This window comes from Sceloporus occidentalis, unplaced genomic scaffold (genome assembly GCF_023333645.1).
Source record: "Sceloporus occidentalis isolate IW3139 unplaced genomic scaffold, rSceOcc1.0.p SCAF_13, whole genome shotgun sequence".
Classification (NCBI taxonomy): domain Eukaryota; kingdom Metazoa; phylum Chordata; class Lepidosauria; order Squamata; family Phrynosomatidae; genus Sceloporus; species Sceloporus occidentalis.
In genome coordinates, this window is record NW_028316993.1 from 9,434,577 (window position 1) to 9,453,807 (window position 19,231).

At 42.0% G+C, this 19,231-nt stretch overlaps 2 protein-coding genes across 3 annotated transcripts in view; one reads left to right on the forward strand and one right to left on the reverse strand.

Moving 5' to 3' along the window:
- The window catches only part of LOC149304882 (sushi, nidogen and EGF-like domain-containing protein 1), a 23,056-nt gene extending 18,712 nt beyond the window's left edge, over window positions 1–4,344 (reverse strand). Inside the window, exon 1 of the mRNA XM_089478192.1 lies at window positions 4,142–4,344. The gene's annotated coding sequence lies outside the window, so the exon portion shown is untranslated. The remainder of the gene's footprint in view (window positions 1–4,141) is intronic.
- LOC149304883 (IgGFc-binding protein-like) overlaps window positions 1–17,883 on the forward strand; it is a 17,920-nt gene extending 37 nt beyond the window's left edge. The window contains exons 1-11 of one of the 2 annotated variants that reach the window (XM_089478186.1): window positions 1,346–1,365; window positions 2,046–2,099; window positions 4,185–5,423; window positions 6,950–7,581; window positions 8,349–8,913; window positions 10,376–10,974; window positions 12,750–13,317; window positions 13,969–14,168; window positions 15,338–15,718; window positions 16,590–16,876; window positions 17,503–17,883. In XM_089478186.1, the coding sequence (XP_089334312.1) occupies window positions 2,057–2,099; window positions 4,185–5,423; window positions 6,950–7,581; window positions 8,349–8,913; window positions 10,376–10,974; window positions 12,750–13,317; window positions 13,969–14,168; window positions 15,338–15,718; window positions 16,590–16,871 (4,509 nt within the window). In that variant the 5' untranslated portion in view covers window positions 1,346–1,365; window positions 2,046–2,056 and the 3' untranslated portion in view covers window positions 16,872–16,876; window positions 17,503–17,883. Of the gene's footprint in view, window positions 1–1,345; window positions 1,366–2,045; window positions 2,100–4,184; window positions 5,424–6,949; window positions 7,582–8,348; window positions 8,914–10,375; window positions 10,975–12,749; window positions 13,318–13,968; window positions 14,169–15,337; window positions 15,719–16,589; window positions 16,877–17,502 lie in introns of those variants that run through there. The other variant, XM_089478187.1, reaches the window with a different exon arrangement.
- Window positions 17,884–19,231: the final 1,348 nt, after the last annotated feature.

The window sequence follows — 19,231 nt, forward strand, 5'->3', positions numbered from 1 at the left end:
AAGGGGTTGGAGGGGGGGGGGGGAAAGATGTTTGTTGTTTCATAGTTGACTTCCGCAAAGATTAAAAAGTGAGTTGTGATGGTGTCGGTCCAACTTATGCCATCATAATTCATCAGCATCATGCCAGCCAACATTTTCATACAACATTTCATAAGGAGCCTTCCTACAGGGCAGCTGGTGGAATTGGCCGACCTGAGACAAATCTCAAGAGGGTTGTCCCTGTGTGTCCAAAGGAAGGTGACTAAAATGGTGAAGGGTCTGGAAACCATGCCCTATGAGGAATGACTTAAGGAGCTGGGGATGTTTAGCCTGGAGAAGAGAAGGTAATATGATAGCTCTGTTTAAATATTTGAATGGATATCATATTGAGGAGGGAGCAAGCTTGTTTTCTGTTGCTCCAGAGAACAGGACCCAGAACAATGAATGCAAACTACAGGAAAAGAGATTCCACCTCAACATTAGGAGGAACTTCCTGACAGTAAGGGCTGTTCAATAGTAGAATACACTTCCTTGGAGTGTAGTGGAGTCTTCTTCCTTGGAGGTCTTTAAATAAAGGCTGGATGGCCATCGGTCAGGTATGCTTTGATTGAGAGTTCCTGCATGGCAGAATGGGGTTGGACTGGATGTCCCTTGTGGTCTCTTCCAACTCTACGATTCAATGATTCTATGACCTCTCAGAATCTTTTGTCCTATTGACTCTAAATGTTTAACGGAAAGGGCTTATGGTTTAGTAGTCCATTGTAATATTTCCTTTCTATTTCATTATGGTGTTCCTTGTATTGACAAAAGGATGCTAAAGACCTTTGCTTGAAGAATTTCTTTTTAATTCGCAAATATGTGTTTTGGAAGCAAGCAGCATTATCGCTAATCCTGCATCACATTCCCAGTCTACAGCTCTCTCAAGATTGCACCTCAGTTTCTGATAGCTCCTAGCACTCAGAGTCTGTCTAAATTCAGACAGCAAGAGTTCAGCAACATCAGGAGGGCAGCATGATTCTCACCCTGATCTAGACCCAGGAGCAAGCAGATTTCTTCTTTTCTATGGCTTCACTTTTGTCTTATTCATCTACAGTACTGTTAGATTGTATGAACTGCTGTGTGGGAAGGCAAAAAGGAATTAATACAGGAGTTGAATGTCGTTTGAGTGGAGACCACTCCCCAAAGTGTAAATAGACATTTCTATGTCGCCTCTTGTTCAACAAGTTTTATTTAAAGTATCAGCTCTCTTACCATACAAGAATGTAACAAAATCCACACACTTAAAGCAGAGAGATGGCCACTCCCTTTTTACCATAGGCATTTTTATATAGCAGCTGGATCAAGATGCTTTTGGGTTACTCTGAAGCTTCAGTGTTCATGTGAGAGGTAAGGCCATGTCCAGGTCTCTAGTGCTCTTGGAACATCACGAATGAACTCCAACAGTATTTAGTCTCTGCATTCCTTCCTTTATCTCAGATGAAAGAAACTGCCTTTTAGGATGGACATTGGTTTTCCGTCATGGGATCTTCATGGTTGGAAACCTTTTTCATGATGTTATTAGGCTGCTGTTAAAAAGTGACAGGACTTCTTCAAGAAATTTTCATTGCAAGAACACTTTGCAGCACTTGCAAATAACTGCTGCAATGAATAATGTTGGCTGCAGTCTGTTTTTGCTGGATAATATATAATGATGTTCCTTTTGTAAATAATGTTATGGTCAATAATGCTGTTACTGTTTTATTTCCTTGGAACCTTTTGAAACAATTTCAAACCATTTTTTTTTATTTTTAAAAGATTTACCTTAAAAAAAAAAAGGAATTCAAAAGGAATATGGATAACATTGAGGGATTATTATTTCCCCCCCTGCAATGCTGTCAAATTGTGGTGGTGTGTGGGTGCATGGATGGGGGCTTTGCAAAATGTTATGTAACAAAATAATTTTTAAAAGTAATGTTCTAAGCTCTGCTTTAGAGGTTACCACTGCAAACTATAGGTTTGCAACTATGAGCAAAAATACCAGAAAACTTTTAAAATATTTTCGTTCCAAATTATTATTATTTTTGCAGTTGTGGCAAAGATGAAGATCCTACACATTTTGGCTGGTTTAATGCTACTGATCGGTGAGTAATCTGGGAGGAAGAGAAAATGTCTCCAATTCCCTCTTTCTTTTTAGGATGGGTATCTAATATCCAGAATTAGAAGAGGAGCTGAAAGATGAGTTTGCCTCTTACCGCGGGGGCCATCTTTAACATTGGGTGCAGGGACCAATTGCTTCAGGAAGCAGATGCAGTAGTTATTTGTCCCGAACTCTTTGGCTATTCCCTATTTGTTGGAGGACTCAGTTATTTATGCTACACAGTGTGACTTGTACACCATGAACTCTTCAGACAGAGGGCAGGCGATGCATAAATATTTTATACCTTGGCCTGTATCTAAACAGTGCATGATATAAATATTTTAGACACACACACACACACACACTACCTACCTACCTACCTACCTACCTACCTACCTACCTACCTACCTACCATATATACTTCACTATGGCCTGTTACAGACTGCCAAAATAAAGCTGCTAGGGGTCTCTTTGGAGGTATGCTGTTTAAATGATGCATGCATCCTAAGAATCCGGAAGCTGCACCAAAGCTGCACTCCAGTGCTTAGGAATGGAGTGTGGCTTTGGCGCGACCTCCGAACTCTTAGGACCCATGCATCATTTAAATAGCATACCTCCAAAGAGACCCAAAGCGCTTTATTTTGGCAGTCTGTAACAGGCCATAAGTTGAGGGCAGGTTTTGGGGGCAAAATTATGGATTTTGTTATGACCCTTAGATAAGTTAAGGATAAAACTTACTGACATGCAACAAAAGAGCTAAATGATGAAGTAAAGTAAAACAATGCCAAAGAACCTACAAAATTATGGCAGGCCTAACTGTTTTGGCTCACACTAAAGGCTGAATGGAAGAGAGAGTAGAGGGAGGTCAGTGCTTCCAAGACAAATTGCACTCTTGCCTTTGATATGATAGCCCTGTTTAAATATTTGAAGGGATGTCATATTGAGGAGGGAGCAAGCTTGTTTTCTGCTGCTCCAGAGAATAGGACCCAGAACAATAGATGCAAGCTACAGGGAAAGAGATTCCAGCTCAACATTAGGAGGAACTTTCTAACAGTAAGGGCTGTTCGACAGTGGAACACACTCCCTCAATGGAGAGTGGTGGAGTCTCCTTCCTTGGAGGTCTTTCAACAGAGGCTGAATGATCATCTGTCAGGTATGCTTTGATTGAGAGTTCCTGCATGGCAGAATGGGGTTGGACTGGATGGCCCTTGTAGTCTCTTCCAACTCTACAGTTCTATGATTCTATTATTCTGCCACCACTTGCAACACTTGGGAGTAGATATGTGAGAATGCTGATCACTCATATCTTTGGCGAAGGGGGGATGGGGAGGAGAACCGTGATAATAAAATCAAAGCTTTCACTTCCTTTATTTTTCTCAGAAGAGGAAGCTGATTCTTCCTCTTCTATTATTTATTTCCTCTCAGTTCTTTATTTCAGTTTCCCTATTGAAAGAAATGTCAGAGAAAATGTGTGTACAAAACCTCAGCCACCAGATGGATTTTGTCAGATTAGTCTACTGCCCATGTATCCTGTTTTGCCTTCCTAGTTTGATTTAACTGTGTATTGATTCCTTCATCTGTAAATATAAATGTCTTTACAATGCTCTTCAGTCCTTCGCAATGTCACAATTATTATCTATGAGATAGCAGATAACAAGGTTTAGCTATTTTTATTTCTCCCTCTGCATCTTATTGAGTATGGGGCTTCCTCTGAGGCTGAGAATGTGACTTGTCCAAAGTCATCCAGTGGGATTCAAACCTTGGTCTCCCAAAATTCAAGTCCAATACGCAGATCCCACAATTAACACTTTCATGCTTACTGATTTGCCTTTTTAAATATTATACCAAAATAAGAAAGAGAAATGGAGACAAATGGTGAATGGGGGGGGGCACACGGTGGTCAGATAAGAAACAAATCAGAGCAAGTTGTTTATATAGAGAGGTGCATGATATAAGGGGAGGAACATATACAGTGCTGAAAAAAAGATTCCATCCAAAGTCTGTGATGGTATCTTCTCATATAAATTGTTTCTGTTATTATCTTACCAAGTTTGGCTTCTTTTGATCTTTTCTCTTCTCATCCCTTCAGGTCCTGGCAAAGCAGGATTCCAGGGGAAACAATTCATCACGGCTTTCATGGAAAATTTTGAGACAAGATGGCCCTCCGAGACAAGTTTACAGCTGTTCATCACTGGTTACCATAGTTCCACCACTGTAACTGTGACACTGACCAAAAGTGCCACCCGGAAAAGTTACTCTGTTGAAGAGGGTCAAATGGTACCGGTACAAATCCCAGTGACTGCAGAGATGATAGGCAGTGACACGTTTGATCATTCCGTTCTGATCCAGGCTGAGAAGGACATTTCTGTGGTCTTGTTGGATCGGAAGTTGTTTTCTGTTGCCACCACAACTGTACACCCAGTCCACAAACTTGGCACAGAGTATTATGTCATTACTCCGGCTGGTACCAGATCAACAAGCTACTTAAAAGAATTTGCAGTTATCGCTTGGCAGATTCCAACGAGAGTCGATGTTTATCTGAAAGGGAAAGTCGTCTTTGATGGAAAGACCTATGGAGCAGGAAGCAAACTCACAGTTAACCTTGGTGCTTTCCAAGTTGTCCAGCTGCAAAGCTCAGATGATCTATCTGGAACCAGGATTCAGTCATCAGCACCTGTGGCAGTCCTGAGTGGGCATGTTTGTGTTCAGCAAAACTATTATTGTGATCATGTCTCCGAACAGCTTCTGCCAGTCTCCAGCTGGGGCACCAGTTTCATTGTTCCTCCCCTGTTTTTCCAAGGCAATGCTGATATTGTATATGTGGTTGCATCCCAAACCACACGCATACATTATCAATCAGGGAATCTAAAAAGCTTTCTAGACATGGTGGCTGGGGAGGTAAGCAAGTTTGAAATCCAGTACCCAGAGGCATTTTATGTCTCTGCTAATGCTGGGATCCAGGTCTTTTTGTTCTTCACTGGCATCAAGTCAGGAAATACAGGCTATGATCCATTCCTCATTAACATCTCACCCATAACGCTCTATGGCTTGTCCTACTACATTGATGGACTAGAGAAGTTTGAGAACTATATTGCAATCATAGCCAAAAGTTCTGAAGCCAGTCGCATTACTAAGGATAAGATGGCTTTTACAGACATTCAATGGAGAGAGATCCCTGGATCACAGTATTCATGGGGGGAACACAAATGGCCCCGCACAAGCAGATCTGTCATCCTAGAGCATCCTGAAATTCCCTTTGGTGTCTTTCTCTTCAGTACCAGAAACTATGAAGGCTTTGGCTTTGCTCCATCACCTTTTGGCGCATTTGGTAATTATTTTCAAGATAGTGGCCCAAAGGCCCAGCTTTCTTACAATTTAATTATCTTGAGTTCTTCACATGATAGGATTTGCAGATCATAATATTCCTTCTCTTTAAAGGGTTTCAGGGCCCTGTTGAGAATGTAGGGACACTGGGCACATAGCTGTAACATCTCAATTGTCCCACATACAATGTCCCAGACTCTGGATTTATCTGAGGTTATGAAATCTGTCCTGCTTCTTCCTTTATGGATAATTGATTTGCTAAGATATATTTGTCTGACAATTGCCTCTAAGGGTCAAAATAGACATGCTATTCAGGCACCTGAGGTTTTTCCTCTGAAGTGTTTGTGGACATTATACCCTGAAGTAAACCATTCCCTTTGGGCAGGATTTCTACTAAAATCAATCAAGGAGTTTTCATCTTCATATCGAAAAAGAAAAGAAAGGGGTAAATCCTTGTACACACATCTTTAGCAGGAAAAATAAATTCTACAAATTCTGAAAAATAGATTTTTTTGAATTTAGGTAAATACTCACCTTAATCTATGCTCCATTGTAGTTGACCAAGGGCAGAGCCAAGGAGAAATTGTGGTTCTATGACACTGTGCTTTCAGCTCTGAGATGTATGCAGATTATGCAACTGAGTTCCTGGCACCTTAAGCTCCTTAGAGTTACAATATATGGAACCCTGCAAGGGAATTCTCTGAACAGGGCCAGGCCAAGACATTTCAGAGTCTGAGGTGAAGAACAGGATAGATGGCTGATATCCTACATTGTAGAATGTAAATTTAGATTTGTGTAGTTACGCTGTAGTAAAATATTCAGCAAAATTTTATCATTGTACAACCAGTTGTTTATCTGCCAGTGTGGCTGCAATGGGGAATGCTCAGTGGCCATTACTGCAATCTCATTAAACAACGTGGCACATTTGAAGGCATTGACTCAACATCTAAAAATGCAGAATGTTGTGGCTGGAATCCTATTAGTTATTCCAACTAGAGCAGACTCACATACTCTATTGTTGAGTCAATGCATAGGGAAATACAACTGTCACTGATTTTGCTCTAGTCAGGATTAACACTAGTTGAGATGTGAAATGGTTATACCTGGGTTTACATGATGCAACCGTGAACTGAATCTGTCTGTTGCACAATGACCAAAAATGTTCAACTGCATATGTAAGGAACATTGCAATGTAAAGAGTATCAATAGGATTCTGGCCCATGTTTCAGTAATCGAGTAGATTGGGTGCTAAATCTTACATCCATCCTAGCGGTAGGACAATGTTGCCTAGTGCAGTTGAGAGCAACACACTAGAATGAGGAGAGAGTTACATGTAAGATCATGTAAGACACACAGTCTGCTCTCCTGCTCCACACAATCTGCTGCCTAAGGCATCCATCTCATTCTGCTTAATGGCAGGGCTGGGCCTGACAAACTATTGAGCAGTGAATTCTGAATTAAGACTGGGTGTATATATTTATTTCAGCTTGAGAATTCACCTGACTTTTTTTTAATCATTATTTCATTCAGATCTTGTTCCATCCCTTCCCCCAATTCTGGTCCCATTATCCTGCCCTGAGAACAGCCACTATGAGACCTGTGGAACTGCCTGCCCACATACCTGTTTTGACCGCACAGATCCCTCCAAATGCAATCAGCCCTGTGAAGAAAGCTGTCAATGTGATGAGGGCTATGTCCGCAGTGATGAGACATGCGTTCCAGTGTTGAGCTGTAGCTGCATTTACAAAGGCATGATTTACAATCCATTGGAAGAGTTTTGGGGTGATGAAGACTGTCGTACTCGCTGCAAGTGTGAACCCAAATTAGGCCGGGCTGTGTGCATGAGATCTTCATGTAAGAACAATGAGAAGTGTGTCATGGTCAATGGGGTTCGGGCCTGTCAGGAAGTCACCTACACCACCTGTACCGCATCTGGAGACCCCCATTACACAACCTTTGATGGAAAGAAATTTGATTTCATGGGAACCTGTGTTTATCAGTTGGCAGGGGTCTGCATTGACGATCCCAGACTCACCCCGTTTTTAGTCACAGTGGAAAACAACAACCGAGGAAGCAAAGCTGTGTCCTACACCAAAGAGGTGACTCTGGAGGTCTACAACATGACTATCAGCCTGAGCCAAGAGGATCCACAGAAAGTTCAGGTAAAAATACTGAATCATGGACTGACAAACATGTTGTGAGGCTTTTCAAGTTGACTACATTGGGCTATTTTGTTTTATTGGGGGAGGTGGAAACAGGGTTTACCCCAATACATTCTTCTGCCTGAGTCATGATGGTGTGTTCCCCACCCCACCTACAAAGCTGACCAGACTGGCAGTACATGTTTACTCCAGTATTGGCATGAGGACACCATCTTCTACCTTGCTTAATGGTAGCAGATTAACTTACACAAATTGCAGGGCAGCTGCCCTGGAACACACAACTCTGTCCTCCAAAGGAAGGCAATGGTCAATGAGCTCCCCATTTACTTCAGGGATGGGAAAAGTGCAATTCCCAATATTCTACACCACTGGATATACTGGCTTGAGATGATGAGAGTTTCGGTCCAAAACATCCAGAGGACTGCATTTTACCCATCTGATTTGCCTAATGGTAGGGCTGACCCTGTTTGTAAAACATGAAGTGGAATATGAGGACCAGCAAGTGTGCAGCAGAAAATTTTGGAAGAGAAACAGCCAAATGCTTCCTGAACTCTGTGTAATGGAGATGCTTTATTTTCCCAAACTAGTTCATTGCTGACCATGCCACAAGACATAATCTTTCTAGTTTAGGCCATCAGAAATGAATTGGTGCTATGGGGCAATACATACATTTCTCATTGGTTCTGCAGCAAATTATAATTTTAACATATCCTTGTTTTCTTGATTCCCTAAAAAAACCTTGCTGGTATTTCCTATGTGTTTTCCAGGTCAATGGAGTCTCTGTGAACCTACCATTCTCCTATGAGAATAAACTGAAGATCTACATCAGTGGGGTCCATGGCTTCATTAAAACAGACTTTGATCTGAGAGTCAGTTTTGACTGGTACAGCTATGCCAGAGTCATAATTCCCAACACTTATGCCAATGCTGTCTGTGGACTCTGTGGCAATGCCAATCAAAATCCCAGTGATGATTTCACCATGAAGGCTGGCACTCAAACAACAAGTGTAATCCAATTTGCAGACAGCTGGAAGTTGAAAGGGTCCCCACAGTGCTCAGAGGGATGTTCCAATAACTGTCCAGTGTGCAGTGAAGAAGAAAAACAAATCTACCAAGGTGAACATTACTGTGGACTCCTCATCAGAAAGGATGGACCATTCAAGAGATGCCATGCTGCCATTGATCCGACATACTACTTTAAGGACTGTGTCTTTGATACCTGCCTATATAAAGGTCTCCGCAGTGTTTTCTGTAGTGCCATCAATGCTTACATGATAGATTGCCAAATGCAGGGCATCCAAATTGGGGAGTGGAGAGCAGCATCCTCATGCAGTAAGTATTACTTTCAAGATTTGGGTCTACTGAAATACTGGGATGCAGTTTAATCACCTTCTTAAAAGTTTAGACTTCCACTGTCATTCATAATATATGAAGTTGTTTGTACAGGAATGACACCTGAGGTCTGTAATATGTCATCAGTATTAATGCCATAAGTGTATGTGCCTTAGGTAGCCTGTCAACTTATGGCGACCCCATGAACTTCACAGTCAAGGAATCAGCTGAGGTTGTTTCACCAGTTCCTTCTTCTGAAAAATAATTAATAATAATAATAATAATAATAATAATAATAATTTCTTTATTTATTTATACCCCACTCTTGGTATCCTCTGTAGTTTGGTTCCAGGTCCCCCCATGGATGACAAAATCTGTGGATGCTCAAGTCCCATTAAAAACAATGGCACAGTAAAATGGTATCCCTTATATGAAATGGCAAAATCAAGGTTTGCTATTTCGAATTTATTCTTTGTTTGAATATTTTCAAGTCATGGATGCTTGAATCCCTGGAGAAAAAAATCTGTGGATAAGGAGGGCCGACTGCAGTATAAGTGACCTGGGTCACATTCTCAGCCTCAGAAGATGGCAATGGCCCACCTCTTACCAAATGGAGGAGAGAGTGTTTATCTGGATGGTCCCTGGGGGTTTCTTCCAGTTGTAGGATTCTAGGATTCTGTGTATTCCTGTCTGGCAGAAGGAGGTTGGAGTGGATGGCCTTTGGAGTTTTTTCATCTTCTTTATTTCCCATGGTCTGTGAACTAGTGTAGAGACATCTAAGATCATGGGGCATCCCCACTAGCTGCCTATGTAAAGTTTTCTCCTCTCCTACTGTTGGGTCCTCGCACTATTTGCCCTGATCTCTCTATAGTATAACAGTTATCTCCAGCCCTTGATGAACTCCTGCCCTCCAGAATACTGTCTCCTTCCCCCACATAACTTAGTTTAAAGCCCTCCCGATCATTTTTTTTCAAACTGTTGGCAAAAACATTCCTGCCAACTGGTGTGTGGTGCAACCCATTCCTTGCTAGAAGTCCTCCCTCTTGCTCTCAGTTCTACAAACCCAGGAGATTGAGGTGAGTGGCACATGAGGTAGGCCTGTATAAAAACCCACCTCAAATTTCATGAGAGGATGATCTCTCATGTGAATTCTGAACTCCTGTGAGATTCAAATCTTCCAGGAGCCTGAAATCGTTGCAAGACACCTTCTTCTTGCAAGACTTGAGGTAGGCTTGATGTAGACCTATTTTTCACATATACCAGCCAATCCTGGCCTGACCTGGCAATAGAGAGGGCTGTACCATATCTCTGTGTAAGAAAAACCTGGCTAGGGCCGGAGTAGTAGGAACAGACATGTCCCATCACCACCTCTGAGGCCGCTAGTCTACTCTCAGCAGTCCAACATGTATTCTGTGTCCCATTGCAATGATCAGCAAAATATTCTCTTGATTCTTTTTCCCAGACCTTTCCTGTCCTTCTAATTCCCACTACAAACTCTGTGGACCTGCCTGCCCTGCCACATGCCACAGCCACTTTACTGGTAGAAGATGTGATGCTCCATGTACTGAAGGATGCTTCTGTGATACTGGATTTGTCCTTAGTGGGGATGAATGTGTCCCTCTTGCAGAATGTGGCTGTGTACACCAGGGCAGGTATTACAAGAATGGAGAGGAGTTCTATCCATATGCCTCTTGCCAGGAGAAATGCCAGTGCAAGGACCACGGTGTTGTTGACTGTTGGCAGTTCTCCTGTGGAGTTCAGGAGGAGTGCAAGGTTGAGAACAACATCCAGGATTGCTATCCTGTGGGATACGGAACAACAACAACATATGGAGGCCTTCATTACATTTCTTTTGATGGACGAAGTTTTGGGTTCCGTGGCTCCGGCACGTTTGTCTTGTGCCAAATCTTTAGCAAGGAGGATCCTCATTTAGTGAAGTTCTCTGTGTTGGTGGAGTATGAACAACTTGAAGCTGGTTCTTCAACTCTGTTAAAGTCTGTTGTGATCTACATTAATGGAAATACTATTGTCTTGGAGAGAAACATGAAGTGGAAAGCTATGGTAAGTCAGGTTGGATGAATGTTCCAAATTTATTTTTATTCATGTTCTTATTTTTCCAGAATTACATTGGAAACAACAACAACAACTTGTGTCTTTGTAAGTGCATTGCCTCTGTGGGAATTAGAACTGGGCAGCTCTATAACATACATGTCCAGTAAAGGGCTGCTATTACATTATTAAGTAGGACAGCCAACAATGTGATTGATACACAGCAGGACTGATGCTCAACAGGACAGGAGTGTGGTGGAGTCTCCTTCCATGGAGATCTTTAAACAGAGGCTGGTTGGCCATCTGCCAGGGTGCTTTGATTGTGATTTCCTGCATGGCAGGGGGTTGGACTGGAGAGCCCTTGTGGTCTCTCCCAACTCTACAATTATAGGACCAGTGTATAATGGGACAAATGCACAACAGGGCTGATGATGCATCAGTCCCACTGTGCATCAGAACCCCAACTAGATAGTGGCCATGTACATCAAGGCCCTGTCTGCATCCTTTTAGTGGGGTGTCTGGATGACCCACAGCTCAAACCCTGGCTCTGGTCTGAACAGTTTCTGTCCTTCGCTGGCTTAAGTTAGGTACCTCCTCGTCCAGCTTCTCCATATCTCCCAGGCCTGGAATCTCTGCTGGAGGGAGACTGAGTCACAGGCTTTGCTGGAGCTGACAGAGCAGAGCTGGGGCTTGGCTCAGCCTCAGGTTCCACCTGCACCTGAGGCACAAACTCAGCCTCCTCCTCTGAGTCCTCCAAATCCTCAGCCTGGCTGGCCATGATAACTGGAAAAAATGTGACATGTAGATAGACAGACAGACAGACAGACTGACAAACAGATGCCTCTGCCACCTACAGGCCTACGTGAAGAAGATATAGTGGAGCAATCCAGCTGTGAGTTCCTGGCTCAAACAGGTAGACAAGGCTCCCTTGATGCACTGACCCAGAGATATCAGAGAGCATGCCCAGTGCTCCTGATATCATCTCTCCCCTCCCAGGATTTGCAGTAGGGGAATCCTACCTCACTCCTACTCTGCTTCACAACCCTGTCTCTCTATTTGAACTATGCCCCAATGTGGATCACCAGCATGTGCATGAGACTATGGCCTGGAACCCGACTCTTGCAAGCGCTGGTTGGCCCCGCTGAGCACGGCCTGCTTTTGGAGCAGGCCATGGGGTCAATGGGATTTGGATCTGCTTCCTGCCAGAACAGACTCAGACTACTCTTTCACTCCCATCTGCTCTGGCCCTGTGTCTGTGGGTACACTATGTATGTGCCACGTAGGAATCAAATTAATATTTTCAAGTTTTCTCAGACTCGCTGGGAAAGGGGATTGCTGTGTTCTGACAACTCACTGAAGAAAAACATCAACTGCCATGAGATTATTATTATAATTATTATTTGGCCTCTGAGAATGGGCAAAAAGACCACCATCTTCCCAGTCTGCCATTTTTAAAAAATGATTTTATGCGCAGGAACATTATATCATGCAAAATATTGTTTCTGTGTGCAAAAATATTGTATTCTGAAGAAAACATAAGGTTTCTGCAAAATGCTGGATATTGTGGAATATACATGTTTTACACACAAAAAAGGTTTGGAACAAAACTCTCCAAATGTGAAAAATCAATGAAAATGTACGCAATCCCTTATGATCTAATCTATCAGAGAGAAAAATTTCTGAACTTTTCGTCCTCACTTGCCAAAATCAAATAAACAAACATTACACTTTTAGTGAGGAAAACTAATTTCTCATTGACATTATTGTTTTTGTTATTGTTTGTCTAGGTGAATGGAGTGTTTCACAGTTTGCCACTGAATATAGAGAACAACAAACTCTGGATCACCCAAGAGGGAAGCAATATCCTTGTCCAGTCATCCAGTGGATTCACCGTCTTTTATGACACTGCCTCCCACGTCCGTGTTTCTGTTCCCATCACCTACCAGGGACAGGTGCGTGGGCTGGGTGGCAACTTCAATGGTGATGAGAGTGATGATTTCATGTTGCCCAATGGAACTATCACACAAAATGTGGTTGACTTTGGGGCATCCTGGAACATCCCTGTGGCTGGTGTCAGTTGCTCTGATGGCTGTATTAAGGAAAGGCTTAACACTGAACCAGACGACACATCAATATATGAAGATGAGACTTCTTGTGGCATGATCAAGTCCGAGTTAGGACCCTTTGCAGACTGCCACTCACTTGTGAGCTCTGAAGAGTACTTTGAAAACTGCCTGCATGACATGTCGGCAGCTGGGGCCCAACAATACCTCTGTCAAAGCCTTCAAGTCTACATGGCTGCATGTCAGGCAGCTGGAGCTGAGATTGGAGCATGGAGGACAGTCTCCTTCTGTCGTAAGTTGGCAATGTGGGGTTCTTTTTTTTCTCATAATGAATGCCCTTAAAGCTTAATAGCCAGATTTTGCTACTCCTTGAGTTCTATCAATCAATAGCAATAGCAATAGCAATAGCAAGTACATTTCTTATCAGTGAACTAATCACTCCCTAAGCAGTTTACAATCTGTAAGCCAATTGCCCCCAACAAGCTGGGTACTCATTTTAGTGGAGGATGCAAGGCTGGGTGGACTTTGAAGCCCTTGGGATTGAACTCACAACCTTGTGGCTGCAGTACAGGCACTTAAACATTGCGCCACCAGGGCTCCTATCTATCAGTCAATGTACAAAAGTGTGGTAACGGCAGAAGTCATGGCCATCACAGTTCAACATCTATGCACATCCTGAAGGGATAGCAGCAGTGTGTGTGCGTGTGCGTGCGTGTGTGAGTGTATGCTCACCTTTAAATCATTTTCAACTTAGGGTGACCCTAAGGCAAACCTATCACAAGGTTTACTTGGCAAGATTTGTTCAAGTGGGGTTTGGCATTGCCTTTCTTTGAGGCCTAAGGAATCATGGAAGGGTCTGGCATGTTGTGACATTTTATTCTATCTAGCACTGGTGACACAAGGAAAATACTTGTTGAACACTTTCTGTTTCCTCTGTCTGTAGCCGTCACCTGCCCAAATGACAACCATTATGGGACCTGCACCTCCCTTTGTGATTTCAGCTGTGCCAGCTTGTATACTCCACTCCAGTGCACAAGGCAATGTTTTGAAGGCTGCCAGTGCAATGAAGGTTATGTGTTTGATGGGGATGCTTGTGTGCCTATAGACAAGTGTGGCTGTGTGCATGATGGATTCTACCTCAAGGTAAGTCAATTAAATCCTATGGTTAGTCCTGATTAAAGTAGACCCACTGAATCAACTTGTGGACCTACCATTCAGCATTTGATTCAATGAGTCTACTTTAGTTGGGGGTAACCAACAGGAATCTGTGTCCCAGCCATGAAATTTTCCACTCCTGTTTTAGAGAAGGGACAGCTTGGCTAATAGAGTTTCATAGAGACCTTATGGAAAAGTGAATGCTGGAATTAAGGACAGATACAGTGTCCCAGATCCTGTTCAACAATTGTGTAGCATAAATGTATGCCACTGGAGTTATTCCATGGCAGAATTGCACAATTAGGCAAGCAATTGTATAACAGGCGGCATTGCCTTATGCTCACCTATCAACAATGGTTACTCCATTACATAACCCCAGTGCTAAACCTATTTAAAGCACTTCTTCCAGATCTGCTGAATTCCACACGTCTTTTGCAATGAATAGATTCAGTGCTAGTGTGAATGAACAGTGGATATGAATCAGTTCCCTGTGGCACAGTCAGCCCTGTGATGCGACTCCATATTGAGTCTATCCATTGATGAATGTGAACACAAAGTAGATTAAATTGAAACGGATAGTTTTTATTAAAGCTTGAATAGTGTGAACATCTATTCGGCACTAAATAGTCTCATCAATTTGACTCAAGAAACGGTATATTTTGTAGTGGGAATGAGGCCCTTCCCACTGGTTCTCCTTGATGAAGCCATCTAAAGAAATATCTATAGATATGAACCCATTGGTAGGCCTATTTCCTTCCTTTTAATATTCAAGCGATCCACTTCTATAGAAAGCTCAGACTGCAACTCCAGAAATTTCTGAGAACTGGCATGGATATATTTATATACAATAGAAACTGTTTAACTTTTAAGAAATGATGTTTTATGGATGCTTTATGCATTGTCTCTATATCACATACACAACAGCTCTGGAAGAATGCTAGTTGGTGATGAAGCCAAAAGCTTTGGGCTTTTTAAGAAATAAAAGCTTTTGACCATCATACAGCATGTGCAACTATGTCTCCCCCTATATTCCCACTATAAATGAATTGCGACATGCAAAACATTGCAATAAAACAGTAGAAGAAAGCATTCTTTGACTATTCCTGATCTTTTGCAATTGTCCTAATGTTTTTCTTTACTTGGGGATTTCCCCACAGGCTAAAGAGAGCATCTTCTCAAAGAACTGCACAGAAAAATACACCTGCAGTGCCCCAGGCCAAGTCACCCATGAGGAAACTACCTGCCAGCCTGATGAGATCTGCACACTTAGTAATGGCATATTGGGCTGTGGGCCTAGAGAAGGCCAGTGCAAAGTCACACCAGAAGCCATGTTCACGTCCTTTGACGGAGCCTCGGGAAAGTACTTCAGCAGTGGGGTTTATGACCTGGCCTCTGTTTGTGATGAAAATGCCGCCTCCTGGTTCAGAGTGCTAGTGAACATTGGAAAGGATGTGGAGGATGTCTTAGCAGTTGGGAAGGCTGTTTACTTTTATTTCTGGGATGCATCAATCACTCTGAAGAAAAATGGCAAGATATGGGTAAGAATACCAAGTGCTGAAGACTATATTTCAGAGGAAGGGAGTAGCAAAACCAGTTGAGTATTCCTTGCCTTAAAAAATCCTGTGAAATTCATGGGGTTGCTGTAAGTCGACAGGTGCCTTGAAGGCACATACACACAAGTGGAGGCCAGGAAGAAGTAAAGTTCTTAATTGGTAAGATTTATCATGCATCCTTTAAATCCTCTTTTTAAGGACACGGTTCATCCAGAAGACACTTCAAGCTTTTATTTCAGTACATGACCCAGGACAGTCAAAGAAAACTTGGCAATTTTCAGATATTGCTGGACAACAGTACCAAGTAGGCCCAGCCAGCATGGCAATGATCACCCATTATTGCAGCTGTACTCCAAAACATATAGCAAGTAGCAATAGCAAGTACTGTACATTTCTATACAGCTTAACAGTGAACTAGCACTCCCTAAGCAGTTTACAATGTGCAAGCCAATTGCCCCCAGCAAGCTGGGTAATCATTTTACCAACCTATGAAAGGATGAAAAACTGAGTGGACCTTGGAGCCTTCCTCTAGGATCAAACTTACAATGCTGTGGCTGTAGTACCAGCATTTAAATACTGTGCCACCAGGGCTTGCATGCATGGTACAAGTAATTCTCAGCACATGTCTGCAACACTACATCTCATGTCATCACCACTTTTTGCAGCTTCTTTTTGCTGCGTGGAGGAGTCGCATGGTTTGGCCGTTGAGGCTTCTCCGTGCAGCAAATGAGGGCGCTTTACAGACCAAAAGGGTGGTCTGTAAAGCACCTCAGTTAATTAGAATCTCAGGGCACAACTTCTTGGTCTTCTCTCAAAAGAGCATCTCATGCTTGCAATTTAACTTTGTTTGTTCCAGGTAAATGGGCGCCCTGTGAAGTTACCATACAAAGTCTCCAAAACTGTAACTGTGAGCCAGGTTCATGATGGGATCCTGGTTGACCAAGCCTCCCAGGTTCAGGTTCATCTTCGTTCTGATGGGGAGGTGACAGTGAAAGTCAAAGCGACCTTTGCTGGGAAGCTGTGTGCCCCATGTGGAAACTTCAATGGGGATCGTTCTGATGACCTGAAGCTGCCCAGTGGAATGTCTGAAATGAATATTGCTGAGGTCCTCCATGCTTGGAGGTCCAAAGATTACTGATACTAGTAAGTTGCTTTATGGAAATCTATCTACACATCAGTTTATTTTTAAAATCTTATGTGATACTGAGCTTTCAAGGTAAAAGTAAAGGTAAATGTATTTGACAAGGTTGTCAAGTCGTGTCCAACTGTAGGGAGCAGTGCTAATCTCCATTACTAAGCCAAATAGCCAGCATTGTCAAAGACGACTCCATGGTCATGTGGCCAGCATGACTGCATGGAACACTAATCTATCTCTGAGCTTTAACTAATGATCCAAACTACATCATTGATGATAGAATTCACAGACATAGCAATAGTAGTGTGGAAAAATAGTATCCAAAGGGATCTGTAGCACCTAGACTGCCACTTTGTCCTAACACATAACTACCTCACTTTTGGTAATAACATATACCTTCAAGTTAATGATACTGCCATGGGCACACACATGGCACCACAATATGCCAGCATTTTCATGGCAGGGGCTGGACGATCATCTGCTGGGGGTGCTTGGATTGTGTATCTCTGCATGATAGGGGGTTGGATTGGATGATTCTTATGGTCTCTTCTAACTCTATGATTCTATATTTCTATGAATGTATTTTCCAAAATGGGGAAATAATCCTCTCTCCTCTTCTTCTTCTTCTTCCCAGTAACTCTTGAGGAAATCTACCAACATATGGGGTGAAATGCGAAATTCTCGAAGTATTAACTGATATGTCATCCAATGGCATTTCCCTGCCACAGTGCACCATCTCTTCAACTTTCTGTCTCTTCAAGTGCAGCACTGTCTCCCCAATCCGATGTAATAAAAAGACAAGATTAACTCCCGAAACAAGATGTCCAAAAGCTTTGCAGATTACCTGAGTAGAACTTTTTTATTGTTGTTTTTCAGATATACCAAGGAACTTCAGTTACTATGCTTGATCTTCAGCAAAAAATAATCCAATACTGCTAATTTACATAAGAAGCAATAATGGCTACTTGGATATAGGACTGTGTCACTCAGTTAAATAAAACTTGTTTGATCATGATTTTCAGTCTATTCACTCAATCAGTATTAATGATGTTGGGTTTTTTTCCGTAATAATTTATTATGTATAAATTCATTGCTTTTTATTATGCGATTTATTATTGTGTGCCAAAATGTATTATATCAATTTTTGTATCAGTAAGAATAAGTTTGAAGAGAAATGCTTGGTTCCTACATGATAGCAGTAAAAAAGAGAGAGAGAGAGAGAAAGAAAAAGAGACAGACAGAGAGAAAAAATGCTAAATAGAAATCTTTATACAATAAAACAAGAATAATAAAGGGAATTAAGGAAACATATTCAGGAGTAGCCATGTTGACCATACAGCAAAATACAACAACATCACATTCACAAAAAAGTGATTCTTTTATCAGCCAACCAAAATGCAGAGACTGCAAGCAACTCATTACAAGTAATGATTTACAAGTAATTAATTCTTTTGTGCTAAACAAAGGCATAGCTAAGTTATATCACAATTGTGATAGGATGACGAGTAATGTTACTCATTTCATGACATAACTCTTAACTGTTGTAGAAAATGGGGTAGCTATACCTGGTGCGCAGCCTGACAACTTATATTTTGCATTACAGTACAGTACTGATAAACTTTCTGAGGTTTTAAAACAGTAACTGAAAAATGTGTTGTTGCTGTTGTTGTTGTTGTTGTTGTTGTTGTTGTTGTTGTTGTGTGACTTCAAGTCATATCTGACTTATATTGACACTGAGGCCTAAGATTTTCTGGGGCTGAGAGTCTGTGACTCCTGAAAAGTTGCCCAGTGGATCTCTATGGCTGAATGGAGAATTGAACCCTGGTCTCCAGACTTGTACTCCAACACTCAAACCACTCTACCATACTGGCTCTTGAAAAGTATTTATTAGTTACTCTCAAATAATGAGTAAGATTTACCATCTAAAATTAAAACTACAACGATAATTCATTGAGGTCAGTTAGAATGGTATAATTAGAGGTATAGCTATAGTTAAATGTTTTTAAAAAGCAGTTTCTCAAGATCTGTTAGTGTAATAAAAAAATTCAGCTACATTGAGCTAGAGTGAGTGAGGAAACCATCTTGATCTTTGTCTTGTGGACCATTGCTATTCTTCTGGCTCCAAAACAGTACAGGAGTGGCTAAACCAACACAATGTTGAGTGAAAGCAGATTGTACATGCTCAGAGAAGCATTCACAAAAGGATGTAACTGAAGAAATAACCATTGACCTGGAACAGGTGCAGTTAATATTTCAGTTAGAGCCCGAATAATCATGTATGCAATGTATGTTGGGGAGGAAGGAGCAAAAAGAACACATAGGCCCCATACAGACTGCCAAAATAAAGCTGCTTCGGGTCTCTT